Source organism: Pseudorasbora parva, chromosome 1 (genome assembly GCF_024679245.1).
Source record: "Pseudorasbora parva isolate DD20220531a chromosome 1, ASM2467924v1, whole genome shotgun sequence".
Taxonomy (NCBI): domain Eukaryota; kingdom Metazoa; phylum Chordata; class Actinopteri; order Cypriniformes; family Gobionidae; genus Pseudorasbora; species Pseudorasbora parva.
Window position 1 is genome coordinate 64873456 of NC_090172.1, and position 15463 is coordinate 64888918.

General features: G+C 37.2%; 1 protein-coding gene and 1 pseudogene across 1 annotated transcript; one reads left to right on the forward strand and one right to left on the reverse strand.

The window, feature by feature from the left end:
* The first annotated feature begins 4350 nt into the window (after positions 1 to 4350).
* On the forward strand, positions 4351 to 10206 carry LOC137082207 (GTPase IMAP family member 5-like). The gene is made up of 2 exons (XM_067447701.1): positions 4351 to 4357; positions 8780 to 10206. The coding sequence occupies exons 1-2, from the start codon at positions 4351 to 4353 to the stop codon at positions 10204 to 10206; spliced, it is 1434 nt and encodes a 477-aa protein (XP_067303802.1).
* On the reverse strand, positions 7974 to 8089 carry LOC137089127 (5S ribosomal RNA; annotated as a pseudogene).
* Positions 10207 to 15463: the final 5257 nt, after the last annotated feature.

Here is a 15463-nt window from a genome sequence, read left to right on the forward strand (position 1 = left end):
GACATGGCTCTAATTGGGAAAGTAGCTGCACAAGCTGCCAAAGGTCTTCGTATCGCAGCAGCAGTCACTGGCATACTCTCGGGTTTGATGGTTGGTCTTGATATCTTTTGTATTGTTCAAGATTCAAAAGAGATACATCAAATGAATCAATCAGCAGACGAAAGAAAAGCAGAAGACATGAAATCAGAAACTTTGAAATTTATTCAGACAATGAGACAAACAGCTGCTGAATACCAGACAATTATGGATAACATCACAAGTGCCATAGATAAGATTAACAAATGGTTGCACAGTGTGGATGTAGCACAAGCTCAGGGGGAGAACCAAAAAAGAGATAAGAGATCTGAAGAAGAGTCCACGACAAAACACTCCTCAATTCAACGATGCATATGCAGGAGATGCAGGTGTAAACATTGCCAAAGAAAGAACTGAAGGATTATATGAGATGTTAATCAACAAAACTATAAAATAAATAGATATCATGGAAACAAACTAGCAATGAGAACTCAATAAAAGAATGACAAAGCTAAACTAAAACAGAACATACTCCTGACACTGTTAACCAAACTAAAATTAATAATGGGAGAAATGTAAAATGAACAAACCATAAAAAGGAACTTATAAATGTGCAAATAGCATTTTATACTATATATATATAATTTCATATTGGGTCCCACTTAGGGACAGGTGTGGTGGCGTGGGTAAGTTTAAGGGTAGAGTTAGGTGTAAGGGAATGTCAATTATAAATGCGTACAAAAAACATCTATGTACACAATAAGTGTTTTCAAACATTGTTTCAAATGATTCATTTAAATGTTAGTACTTTAGTTAAAGCCACCTTATATAAAGTGGTTCGGCATACTGTTTTTAGAAAATGTTTGTTTATATTGATATTTGTTTTTAAGTATATATTTTTATTGTATTCACGATTCTATAGAGCTGTTTAAAATAAAATAAAAAATAAAGTACATCTAAGAAAACCGGATTCCAGACTGTTTATGTTTACTGCATACTTACTCCTAAAACAATAATTTTATAGAATTATTCACAACTGAACAGTCAGTGCATCTTCAGTTTTTTTCTGGTTTTATTGGCTACATTTTTTTTTTAAATCCGATTCCAAAAAAGTTGGGACACTGTACAAATTGTGAATAAAAACAGAATGCAATGATGTGGAAGTTTCAAATGTCAATATTTTATTCACAATAAAACTTATACAAATTTAAAAATGTATAATTTTAAGGGGAAAATAAGTCGATTTTAAATTCCATGGCATCAACACATCTCAGTAAAGTTGGGACAAGGCCAAGTTTACCCCTGTGTGTCATCCCCTCTTCTTTTAATAACAGTCTGCAAACGTCTGGGCACTGAGAAGACAAGTTGCTCAAGTTTAGGAATATGAATGTTGTCCCATTCTTGTCTAATACAGGCTTCTAGTTGCTCAGCTGTCTTAGGTCTTCTTTGTCGCATCTTCCTCTTTATGATGCGCCAAATGTTTTCTAATGGTGAAAGATGTGGACTGCAGGCTGGCCATTTCAGTGCCGGATCCTTCTTCTACGCAGCCATGATGTTGTAATTGATGCAGTATGTGGTCTGGCATTGTCATGTTGGAAAATGCAAGGTCTTCCCTGAAAGAGACGACGTCTGGATGGAGCATAATTGTGCTTGGCCTTGGATATACCTTTCAGCATTGATAACGCCTTTCCAGATGTGTAAGCTGCCCATGCCACACACACTCATGCCGCCCCATACCGTCAGAGATGCAGCTTCTGAACTGAGCGCTGATAACAACTTGGGTTGTCCTTGTCCTCTTTAGTCCGAAAGCATTAATCTGACCACAGAACAGTTTTCCACTTTGCCACAGTCCATTTAAAATAAGCCTTGGCGCAAAGAAAACGCCTGCGCTTCTGGATCATGTTTAGATATGGCTTTTCTTTTTTCCATGTGACCTCTAGGGTTTTAGCTGGCAGCGGCGAATGGCACGGTGGATTGTACTCACAGACAATGTTTGCTGGAAGTAATCTAGACAGGCTGGGAAACTGGTTTGGGCTCTCTGGAATGGTCCTCAAATGGTTCAGTTCATTCTTAGAAGGGAGAGGTTATTATGTGAGTATAGGAGACCATAAGTCTGAGTGGACGTCCATGACATGCGGAGTCCCACAAGGGTCAATTCTAGCACCTCTCCTGTTTAACCTGTATATGCTGCCACTGAGCCAAATAATGAAAAAGAACAATATTGCTTACCACAGCTATGCTGACGACACCCAGCTCTACTTAGCACTGTCACCTAATGACTACAGCCCCATTGACTCGCTGTGCAAATGCATTGATGAAGTTAACAACTGGATGTGCCAAAACTATCTTCAGTTAAACAAAGACAAAACCGAAATCACTACATTTGGAAACAAAGATGAAATTCTCAAGGTGAACGCGTATCTTGAGGCTAAAGGCCTGATAACAAAAAATCAAGTCAGGAATCTTGGAGTGATTTTGGAGTCAGACCTGAGTTTCAGTAGTCATGTCAAAGCAATAACTAAATCAGCATACAATCATCTGAAAACTATTGCAAGAATTAGATGCTTTGTCTCCAGGCAAGACTTAGAGAAACTCGTTCATGCTTTCATCACCAGTAGGGTGGACTATTGTAACGGCCTTCTCACCGGCCTTCCCAAAAAGACCATTAGACAGCTGCAGCTCATACAGAACGCTGCTGCCAGGATTCTGAGCAGAACCAGAAAATATGACCATATCACACCAGTCCTCAGGTCTTTACACTGGCTTCCAGTTACATTTAGGATCGACTTTAAAGTACTATTACTTGTTTATAAATCACTCAATGAGCTAGGACCTCAATACATCGCAGATATGCTGATTAAATACAAACCCAACAGATCACTCAGATCAGCAGGATCAAGTCAGTTAGAAATACCAAGAGTTCACTCAAAGCAAGGAGAGTCTGCCTTTAGCTATTATGCCAGCCACAGCTGAACCAGCTTCCTGAACAGATCAGATGTGCTCCAACAGTTTATTTATTTATTTATTTGTTTTATTTATATCTCTTTATAGTTGTTTCAATTGTCCTTGTTTTTGTGTGATCTCCATTACAGTATCATTCCTGTATGTGATGCAGTGTCGTCTAAGGGCTGAAGATCACAGGCATCCAGTATTATTTTCCAGCCTTGACCCTTACGCACAGAGCTTGTTCCAGATTCTCTTAATCTTTGGATGATATTATGCACTGTAGATGATACAGTGCAAAGATGATAGATTGCAAAATACATTGCTTCTTTCTGATATTGCTCCACTATGTTTCGCCGCAGTATTGGGGAATTGGTGATCCTCTGCCCATCTTGACTTCTGAGAGACACTGCCACTCTGAAAGGCTCTTTTTATACCCAATTATGTTGCCAATTGACCTAATAAGTGTTACACATCTGTGTTTCTGTTGTCATGTTTTTCATGTACTTCCTGTTTTGAGTCACATGTTCTCAGTTTCCTGTCACTTGTCTGTTCCCTTGGTTACCGTCATCAGTTTAGTTCGTGTCAACTGTGTGTCGTTGTGTTCCCTTTGTTAGTCTAGTCTTCACTGTGTGTATTTAGTTACCTCGTGTTCATTCCTTACTTTAAAAAACAAAAAATTCTGTTTACTGTTTTTTTTTACTGTAATTGTACTGTTATTTACAACATTAAATAAAAGTAAAATATTAACACTTAGTTCATGTTTAAACAGGGCTATTTTAAATTCTGACAGGTTACGAGACCTTTCATCAGGGTCATAATTATTTAATTCCATTTTTTCTTCAAATAAAGTTACTGAAAAGAAAAGGTCATTGTCATAGTCACAAGTAAAACAAAACCAAAAAGTTTTATGAACCAGTTACAAGTTCATGGCTGTGTTTGTTGGGTGTGTTTATTGCTTAGCTAAAAATTAACTTGATAATTAATTCCTTTCCAATCTTATATCAGAAGAAAGTGAAAGTTAGATCTCGGTTTGGCCATCCACCAACAACCTCTCCACAAAGAAAAGAAGGAAAAACTCTAATGTAAGTACTGCATTTTACACCATTTACCGATAGTGTTCAGTTTTAACAGGGCAGATTTTAGCATACAGACATTATTTTTATAATCAGAACATTCTCAAATGTATTTGATTTAAAATTATTTTGATGTGTTGGCAAAGGATTTGTCATCCCCTCGACAGCACAATTTATAATATGGTAAATTAACAATATATATATATATATATATATATATATATATATATATATGAACTGCTCAAAGTCAAGATTAACATATTCATATGATTCATATTTAACTTACAGACACTGACGTCATCAACAGACAAGGATAATGGGATGTAAGTCACGTCATTGTCATACACTCTCAAAAATAAATGATGAACCTTTAAAAGTTCAACGAAAAAAATGCCATCCAATAGAATGGTTAGTACTTGAAAACCACACTTGAGTAAAAGGAGACATCTTACCAGAACATTAATTTGGTAGAAGTTAAAGTCACTGTTTAGAATATTACCTGAGTAAAAGTTTTAAAGAGTATAAGCACTTTTACATTTTTAATAATTTTTAATTATTAAACGTACTTAAGTATTCAAAGTAAAAGTACAAGTAAAAACAACATTTAAAAGGAGATACAAAAATATTATTATTTGTAAAAATGTAGACACAGTTTGAGCAGCAAGATTGTGTTCAGTTTTAACTCTTTCTTCCATTTTGGTTTCTTTGAATTAAAAAAGGCAAAATATCTATTGTAGTTTTAAAATATATAAAAAACCTAATGGTAACACTTTATTTTAAGGTTCAGTTATTAACTATTAACTAGTGTCTTATGATCATGCATATTGGTAGAATATTGTCTGTTTATTAGCACTTCTAAAGCTCATATTAATGCCTTATTCTGCATGAGCTTATTCTACATCCCTTAATCCGACGCAATACCTAAACTTAAACGCTACAAAAACTACCTTACTAACTATTAATAAGCAGTAAATTAGGAGATTACTGAGGCAAAAGTAATAGTTAATAGTGAATATGTGTTCCCCATACTAAAGTGATACAAACTAATATATTAATTATCCCTTGATCACTCATGTTAATTCACAGTACAGTAACAAATGTAAGAGACAATACATTTTTTTTAAATGCATTTGTAAATGTTGAAAATAACAATGAACGTTACTATTATTAAGCTATTATTATATATTATATATAATTGTATATATTATATGGAGTACCAACCCTGAATAAATTAAAAATAAATGAATGAATGAATGAATAAGTAAATAAACAGATACATAGATAAATAACTATGATATTAGGAATATAAATAACAGAATAAACAACATGATAAAATAAATATGATCATTTTTTAATAAAATAAAATTTTGTATTATCTTTCCCTTAATATATAATGTTCTGCTTTTATAAAAAATGTTTTTTTTTCATTTTTTTTATTTTCATATTTATTTTCTATTTATTTTTACATTTATTTATGCATTCATTTACTTTTTACATTCATTTATTCCCACATATATTTATTTATACATTTATTGATGAATTGATGGATTGATTCATTTCTTTTTATTTTTCCGTATGCAACATGGAAAAGAGAAGGGTGTCCTTGTGTAAACCGAGCTAAGATAGAGGAGAGTTATCAGTAAATGACGGCCGCATAGTTCTTTCACAGACACCAAACAACTTATCAGTGTTTCCAGCAGTTTGACCCACTGAGAGATAAGTTTCAGTGGTCTTATAGTAGTGCCGTCTGACTCAACAGGTGTGTACTATATGGCGGACATTTCACAAACAGCTAACGTTAGAGAGTTGTGCTAAATAGCGAATGAAGTCAAAAAAACAACACATCAAATTCTGTTGTTCAAATTAGATGTGCTTATCGATTTTTTAGGAGGGTTGTATTCCGATATGAATATGAAATGTTACCACGATAACTGATAGACCCTGCAAAATATGTCCCAGGACATTCAAAATCTGTGCGAGTCAGATGGTACTAAGGTGGGACAACCATTGTACTTTCTTCCGATAAGTAGGCTACCACTGAAACTTATCTCTCAGTGTCAAACTGCTGGAAACATTGATAAGTTGTTTGGTGTCTGTGAAAGAACCATCCAGCCGTCATTTACTGATAACTCTCCTCTATCTTAGCTCGGCTGGTCTGACGATTCTGTGCACGAGTCTCAACCAATGATGCGCTGAAGCTACACAAGGACCGCCCTCCTCATTTCCATGTTGCACACTGACAAATTTAAATAGTGGTAACACTTTATTTTAAGGTTCACTTATTAACTATTAACTACAAAAAATACCTTACTAACTATTAATAAGCAGTAAATTAAGAGTTTATTGAGGCAAAAGTCATAGTTAATAGTGAATATGTGTTCTCCATACTAAAGTGTTACCAAATAAATTAATCAATCGATCGATAAATGTAAAAATAACACATGTGGGAATAAATACATGTAAAAAATAAATGAACGCATAAATAAATAAATGTAAAAAAATATTACAATTAGTTAACAAATAAATAAAAGTTAAACATTTTTTTAAATAAAAGCAGAAAACAATAAATTAAGGGAAATAAAATATATTTTATTAAGTTATAAAATATAACTTTTAGTTTGATTAAAATTTAATCATATTTATTTTATCAAGTCATTTATTCTGCTATTTATTTTCCTATTATCATTTTTTTAATCTATTTATCTGTTTATTCATTTAAATATGTGTATATTTATTTATTCATTTATTTACTTATTCATTCATTAATTTATTTTTATTTTCTACAGTGTTGGTCCTCCATAATATGACATGTATACTTATTATTAGCTATTTTAGAACATTTGATAATTATCTAATCAAAATATGTGTTGCAGAGAAAAGCTTTTCTGATGTTATGTATATGCAATTTCATTGGGTAACAAATGCATAAAAGCGAACAAATTAAAACTAATACAAATAGATGGTAACAATCGTGGCATTAAACAGTTGGGTCAGATTTGCGTGTGTTTTCGTCAGATTGTTTTAACCACTTGAGGTGCTACTGATGTTCCTCTTAGCCTCCACTCCTGTTCTCCACTAATGCAGCTTTTAGAGAACAAACAAATTACTTTATGATGATATGAAAACATGTAATATAGCGTAATATATAACATACCGTTTTGTTGTCTATGTTTTAAATCTGTTTTTGAAGTGTCCCACTCTGTTTAGTGTCAAAACAATCTCCATGATGCATCTGTGAGTATTATTTTGCCCTCGAGAGGTCACTCTCACACTGTATTCTCTCACACTCTCACTCTCACACTCTCACATTGTAAAAGCGCTAGACAAATAAAGTTGATTGATTGATTGTATAATGACAGAGGACACTTCACTCCACTCCAGCAACGGACACATCCTGGAAAATGAAATCACCTGCGGTTGTGTGAGCACTTGTTTGTCCATATTCACAGTCATAATAATAATAATAATAATAATAATAATAATAATAATAATAATAATGCGTTCGATTTATATAGCGCTTTTCTAGGCACTCAAAGCGCTTTACATAGAAGGGGGAATCTCCTCAACCACCACCAATGTGCAGCATCCACCTGGATGATGTGACGGCAGCCATATTGCGCCAGAACGCTCACCACACACCAGCGGATTGGTGGAGAGGAGACCGAGTGATGAAGCCAATCAGGATATGGGGATTATTAGGAGGCCATGATGGACAGGGGCCAATGGGCAAATTTGGCCAGGATGCCGGGGTTACACCCCTACTCTTTATCGAAGGAGATCATGGGATTTTTAATGACCACATTTTTACGTCTTACGGTTTAACGTCACATCCGAAAGACGGTGCTCTTTGACAGTATAGTGTCCCCATCACTATACTGGGGCGTTAGGACCCACACAGACCACAGGGTGAGCGCCCCCTGCTGGCCTCACTAACACCTCTACCAGCAGCTCCTGGTTTTCCCATTTGGTCTCCCATCCAGGTACTGACCAGGCTCAGCCCTGCTTAGCTTCAGTGGGAAACCAGTCTTGGGCTACAGGGTGATATGGCTGCTGGTATGGCAGTCCTGTGTTTGTAGTAAGTAATACAATGCTTTAGGGAAATGTATCAGAGTAAAAGTATAAATGTTTTTAAGAAATGTAGTGGAGTAAAACGGTAAAGTTAACAGAAATATAAAAACTAAAGTACAAAAGTACAGATTCACTTATTATTATTATTTTTATTATAGATTCAAATATTAGATTTTATTATAGAGGGCAAATAAATGCTCACTGATCATCATGGAGATTGTTTTGACACGTGATGTGAGGCTACACAGAGTGGGACACTTCAAAAACAGATTTAAAACATAGACAACAAAACGGTATGTTATACAGTACACTATATTACATGTTTTATATCACATTTCATACTGCAGTTTGTACTAATTGTTTTGAGAACTGCATTAACTGTTGTGTAAATGTAAATAGTGATATGAGAAATGTACCAAAGCGAATGAGAAAAACAAACTGCTTCAGTGTTCATTTTAACACTCTTAGGTGTGATGAACTCGGAGGAAAGTGTTTCTTGTTTTAGTACTTTAAAGGTTCTTCAAGGAACCATCAATGCCAATAGAGAATCTTTATTTTTATAAGTGTGATATCACATTGACAACATTTACCTTTCATTAACTGTTCAAATAGGCTTAAATTACATTCATTATACATAATATATTTTTTCCCTTTTCTTTTCTTTTTCTTTTCCATAGCTTGTGTGTCTATGCCAGAGAGAAGAATTGTTCTTTTGGGAAGGAGAGGAGATGGCAAAAGCAGTGCTGGGAACACAATTCTTGGAGAAAAAGTATTTACCCCTAGCGCTTCAGGAGAAGGAAGAAAAACAAGGAGATATGGAAGAAAGATCAGAGTCTTTGAAACACCTGGATTATTTGACACTGATTGTGATGATAAAGAGATGAAATCGGAGATTGTTAATCTTCTGATTGAATGCGCTCAGGGTGTCGATGCCTTTGTGATTGTTCTAAAGGTGGGAAAGTACACAAGACAAGAAATGGAGGTGCTACAGCAGCGTCTGAACTCACTGGAAGGGGATGTCTTAGAGCATACAGTGATATTATTCACTTTTGGTGAGCAACTAGAAGGCCAGACCATTGAAGAATTTCTGAAGGCCAATTCCATACTACAGGAGCTTGTTGATAAATGTGGAGGACGCTGTCACGTCATCGACAACAAACACTGGAAAAAACGTAAACAGGGAAACAAGAGCAACAGAGTTCAGGTGAAAAAACTGCTGGAGACCATCGACAAGATGAGGAATAAGAGTGGCTGCTTCACCAATGAGCTGCTTCAGAAGGTGGAGAAAGACATTCAAGAGGAGATTGAAAATATGGATGAGAAAAATGTGCCTCTAGAAGAGAAACGAGAAAAAGCAAAGAAAAGTGTTGGGAATAAAATGCTGAATCAGCTTACGGGAGCAACCACAGGAGCGCTGATTGGTGCTTTAATGGGTGCGCTTAGTGCAGCGACTTTCATTCTGCCTTTATTACAAACGACCATCCCTTTTAGAACATTTCTGAATATGGCATCAGCTGTTGTAGGAGCAAGAGGAGCAGTGACAGAAGAAACTGCAGCAGATAAAGCAACAGTTCCCAAAGGAGAAGCTGAGAAAACAGGAGAAAAAGCAGAAGGAGCAGAAGAAACAGGATTAGTGGAAGAGGAAACAGGAGAAAAAGCAGGAGGAGCAGAAGAAGAAACAGGAAAAAAAGCAGGAATAATGGAAGAAGAAACAGGAGAAAAAGCAGATCGAGCAGAAGAAGAAACAGGGAAAAAAGCAGGAATAGTGGAAGAAGAAACAGGACAAAAAGCAGAAGGAGCAGAAGAAGAAACAGAAAAAAAAGCAGGAATAGTGGAAGAAGAAATAGGAGAAAAAGCAGAAGCTGCAAGGGTTGGTGCAGCTGCTGCGATTGCTGTAGGTGTTTTTAAAGTTTCAGCTCTCGCAGGAGCCTTTGTAGGAGGAGTCACTGGATGGAAAGCTGCAGAAGAAGCTGATTCAGTGTATGACGCAATGAACAAAGCAGCAAAGCTGAACTATGAGAATGCAACAGCTGTGTTGGAGAACGCACACAAATTTGTTGCTAATGCTTTCAGTCCAACTCAAACAGAAGAAAATAAAAAATAATTAACTCCTGTATATCTGGTGCCCTCTTTAGAAGCAAACCTTCTGTTGTATTTATGATTAACAGATATGGAAAAAAAATTTGTTGTTGTTTTTTTCACAGGGAAATATGTTGTTTTTGTGATCAAAGATAATGAACAAACAATTAATAAATACATTTGTATGATAGACACATCACAACACACAAAGACCAATGTATGACATTTACAGGCTGGAGTTATGGAATAATAAGGAAACATGAACAGTGCGTGAAGTGCTTACAAATGCATAACATATGTAAACGTAAAAAAGTGCATTCGGTAAGCTAATATATGAATTAAAGTTTATTTGGGATTTGTTAGAATTGTATTAACATCAAATAATGAAGTATACATCATTGTGTAATTAAGTCTATTTAAACATTAACAAGCATTTTATCTCATAGCTATGTGATTACATATTAACTAATGATGATTAAGCAGTATATGATGTTTGTTAATGAATAATTGATGCAAGTTATGTTACATGCTACTAATTCTGTATTCTAATTTCTTGTTATTTTCATGACCAAAAAAATAAATAAATACAATTCCATACAGTTTCACCTATTATTATTAGTCCAAAAAAAAAAAAACACAAAAAAAAACATTTTTTTTATAATGAATATAGTCATTAATTTATTCTGATGTACATTTAAAGGTGCCATGTGTAAAAATTGAGGTAAAAATATCCAAAAAATTACCTTCACGCATCAAAAGAATGAGAAGAAATAAGGGCGATGATGTCATTAAAAAAATGTCACGTTATAGTGCTGCAGAGATATCAACCTTAATTAGCAGTAGCATTACTAGCCCCGGCCCGACAGGTGTCGTAATACCAGTCTCGGCCATGGGAGGCGGTATGCGGGCAACATAACCACCAGCCAACATGAAGTACTTGAACCTGATGTCAATCATGTGGAAAGTACAGCCCACTACTTCATTTCAGTTTAGGGAAGAGAGTGGACGGATGGCCGAAGCCCTTGGCCCCTTAAATGTATCTGATATGATAAAAATAGCTGCTTGACCTGACCGGAAAAAGCGGAAGTGCGGCCACCCAGCGACTGTGTCCCGTCCCGTCATAATAAAAGTCCCGGTACTCGCGAGCCGTTTAGAATAGGCGCCCTCCAGTGGACGAAAAGTTGCATAGTGCACCTTTAAGCATGCACATGAACTGAGAATAAAAATGCCTTTAAAATACTCAGCAGTCTGTATTATTTATTACATATAAATTATCATTGCATTTGAGGTAAGTGTTACATGAGTTCTAGGATCATGTCTATTTGAACTGTTCTTCTTTGCATTGCACTGGCCACATATACACTACAAGGAGTGAAGCAGAAGTGAATTCTCCAAATGATCTGTATGTTTAAAGGAGTCACTCGTAATGCCCAAATGACTGAACTCTGTGTTAAAGTGTCAGCTGTGTTTAGCTGCAGTGAGCATGGGTAATAAATCCTCTTCTTAGATGCCATATATAATAAACCTTCTGGACTCAAGTTCATCAGTCTTGCAGTTTGGTCATTATGACTGTTAGATAACCTTTAATACATGTCATCAATCAATTTGTTTACAATGTAAAGTTTAAAACCTTGCATAAGTGGTTAACCTAAATTAAATCTAACTGAAGGAGTGTCTATGCATCCACGTGGTATATAATTGCATAAAATGCGTTTATATTTGGTGCACATTTATTAATCTCTATTTTTCCATTCATTCCACTAATTCATAAGGTGCTGTACGTAATCAGACTGAATTAAGAATTGATTTAGAATGTTACATTTGCAAAATTTTGTTGACATTTTGTGGGTAAAAATTGTTAATATTGTAGAGATTTACACTGTCAGAATAACAGGTACAGTGTACACAATTGGTCCTCATGATACAATTATACATTGGTTCCTTTCAAGGAAACGAGACACTGCGTTGAAATACTGCTGATTGTGTCGTGAAGCCCTCGTAAAAATCAGTCCAATGGCGTGACGCTACATCACAGGTGGGTGACGTCATTGACCAGGAAACTGTAAAGCACCCCTGAACCAAACGATATCAGCTTCTGTTGTCTTCAGCAAGAGCTCTGCGTGAAACTGTCTTTGTCTATTTATTGTTGTTTGTCTAAAAAAGAACGAGCATAAGAAATACATATAGACAGGAGAATAATGGACAAGCAGATAGCATTTTGGATTATGTGTTCCTCCCCCTCGCTTCATCACGAGTGGTGATACACACGATTTATGTGTTGTTTGTTTGGGAGTGGAGAATGCAGAGAATGCTCTAGTAAAACAGAGCTGACAGTGTTCATTCATAAAATTCCCGACATGTAACATGCACTATCAAGAGTCTCTCCTCCTATTGGCTTTCTTCTCGAGGGAATAAAATCAACAAAGATTCCTTGGCTCGGATCTCACGTTTGCCAAGGCAGCGTGTAGATTAGGGGGTTGAGTCTAGTGGTTCAGATTGCGCTTTTGGCCAGGCATCGCGTAGATTATAGGTCTGCATCTACAATGAGAATCTAATTACTACAAATCGCAGCTCAGATCTCACGTTTGCTTAGGCAATGTGTAGATTACGGGTCCGCAAAATATGCGTGGGGAATTGAGTAGACGGGAATTTCCCTTTCTCTCTCTTATGATTTTGTGCAAACTAATTATGTGTGTTTGCAGACTATATCTATGAATTCCCTTTGTAAAATTGAGAAAAAATGTAATGAATATTCATAGACTATTCAGTCTGTTAAATTAAATTAAAATAAATTAAATGTTAAATACTTGTCATATAACAGACTGATTCAATAGTGAGTGGAATAAATGAGTTTATTTCTCAGAACACAGTTAGTATAGGCTATACAGCGAGGGTCAGATATGTTGGCAGACTTCGATCCGGGTAACGCAGGGACTCTTTGGGCAACCAGGTCAGGAAGATAATCCACCATGTTGAGTATATCCACAGAAACAGACAGGAACGACTCAAAACAGCAAACACCGGAGGAAATGGAAGGACCACAGGACTGGATCACAGGACAACATCAAAAGATCTGACAAACACAAGGTGGTTAACAAGCCATAAAGTAGACCAGGTAATAAAGTGCAGCAGATGGTGGTGATGATCTGATGAGCCGGTAATCAGTAACCACGCCTCCAACTCACACACCACACACACACACACACAGAATGAACCAGTGAATTCATGAACAGTGACATCTGTAGACTCATCTGTGATGATGTCTATTATCTCTATATTCAGTCTTTCATCCAGACCATTTTTACTTGTCTGGTTGATATTTGGCTGCATTGAATTCTGAGGAATTAAATTATAAATACTTTTCAGAAGATTATCTGTATTAATACATTATATTCAGACTCTCATCCAGATCATTTTTACTTGTTTGGTTGATAAGGGTCAGACTCCTGATGGCAGTCCCCTTTGGAGTGGGTCGGTGTTTACCTCATACACGGGGCCTTCGGTGCCATCAGGAGGCTTTTCTGCCAACCCTGCCACCTGGTGTGTTTCCGGGCGCAGCAGTACTCAGCGAGCACACATCTTGCTGCGAGCACAGGAGGGCTCAAAAACGGTCGGTTCGGTTGCTCCCTGGCGGTGCGCCGTTTCAGGGCACCGAGCTGACCGCTCAACAAACATCATAGGCTGGCCTCGAGATGCTGGTTCGTTTAGTAGATTTTCTGGCAGTGTTGAAACTTCTGCCAAATATCTCCAATTGGGTCCTGCAGACGGTAGAAAACGGGGTCCACTGTGGTCAGCCCCGAGCCAGTTCTGGTTATGGAACAAGAAGTACAGACTCTTCTGCGAGAGGGTCCCTCCCCACAGCAGAGAGTCTGGGTTTTAAAGCCAGTACTTTATAGTTCTGAAGAAGGATGGAGGGCTGTGTCCCATTCTAGATCTGTGTCAGTTAAATTGCAGTAAAAAGTTCAAGAAATTCAAGAAATGCTCACGCTGAAACAGATTGTGTGTCAAATCAGGTCCGAGGACTGGTTTGTCACAATAAACTTAAAGGACGCATACTTCCACGTCTACATCCTTCCTCAACACAGGAGGTTCCTCAGGTTTGCTTTCGGGGACGAAGCTTACCAGCTTTATTTTCCCACACGTTCACAAAGTGCTTGGATGCAACTCTGGCTCCTCTGAGACTCCAGGGCATCTGCGTTCTGAAATATATAGACGATAACTAACGGTTCAGCATCGAGATGCTGTTCTTGCTCACATGAAAGTGTCGAGGTTGAGGCTAAACACCAAGGAAGTGTTTTATCACTAATACAGAGTACCACATTTCTAGGCATAGTTTGTGATTCGAAGACCATGAAGGCTTATCTAAAGCCCGCTTAGGTAAAGCGATTCTCATAGCCATAACTAAGGTGAAGCTATGCCAGTCACTTACTGTGAAACAGTTTCAGAGACTGTTAGGTCTGATGGCAGCAGCGTCCAACGTGATTTGCCTGCTGTACATGAGACTCTTGCAGTAGTGGCTCAAGACCAAGGGGTTCTTCCAGAGGGGAAATCCATTTTGCATGATCAAGGTCATGCGGCGATGCCTTCGTGCCTTGGTGATGTAGAAGAATCCTTGGTTTCTGGTCCAAGGACCGGTGTCGGGGGCTCATTGTCGTTGCTTGATGCTAACGATGAATGCATCCCTCACCGGCTGGGGGGAGATCATGAGTGGATCTTGTATATAAACCACAAAGGATTTCACGAGTGCTTTACGACTCAATCACGCAGAAGTGTTCCCGAAGCATTTTGACGCAGCGTCTCATTCCCTCTCAGGGAACCATGGTTACATAACCTGAGACGTTGTCCTTAGAGCAGGAGTAGGCAAATTCTGTCTCTGCAGAGCTCCAACACTGAAAGAAACCCTCACTTGACTGAAGTCAACACTAAATTCCAGTGTTGAATTAACACCACATGGGAACCACCAGCTGGGTGTAAAAGGCCTAGTACTAATAGAGGGAGGAAATTCAGTGAACAAGAAAAATTAGTCAATAGACTACGTGAACGAGAACGATTCGTTCACCTAAAAGATTTGTTGTTGTGAATGTATGCCGCAAGTGTGGTCGCGATTTCCTCAGCTCTCATCACGAGAGCTCATCAGCTCAATTTTGACTCCTAATCTGAGTTATTGCTATGAGACTCACGCGGCGACTCGATCATTACAATGAACAGACACGTTCAGTATTTAATTGCAGTGTCTGTTCTCTAACTCAGTCACAGTAATCCAGTAGCGGTGGCTTTGAGAA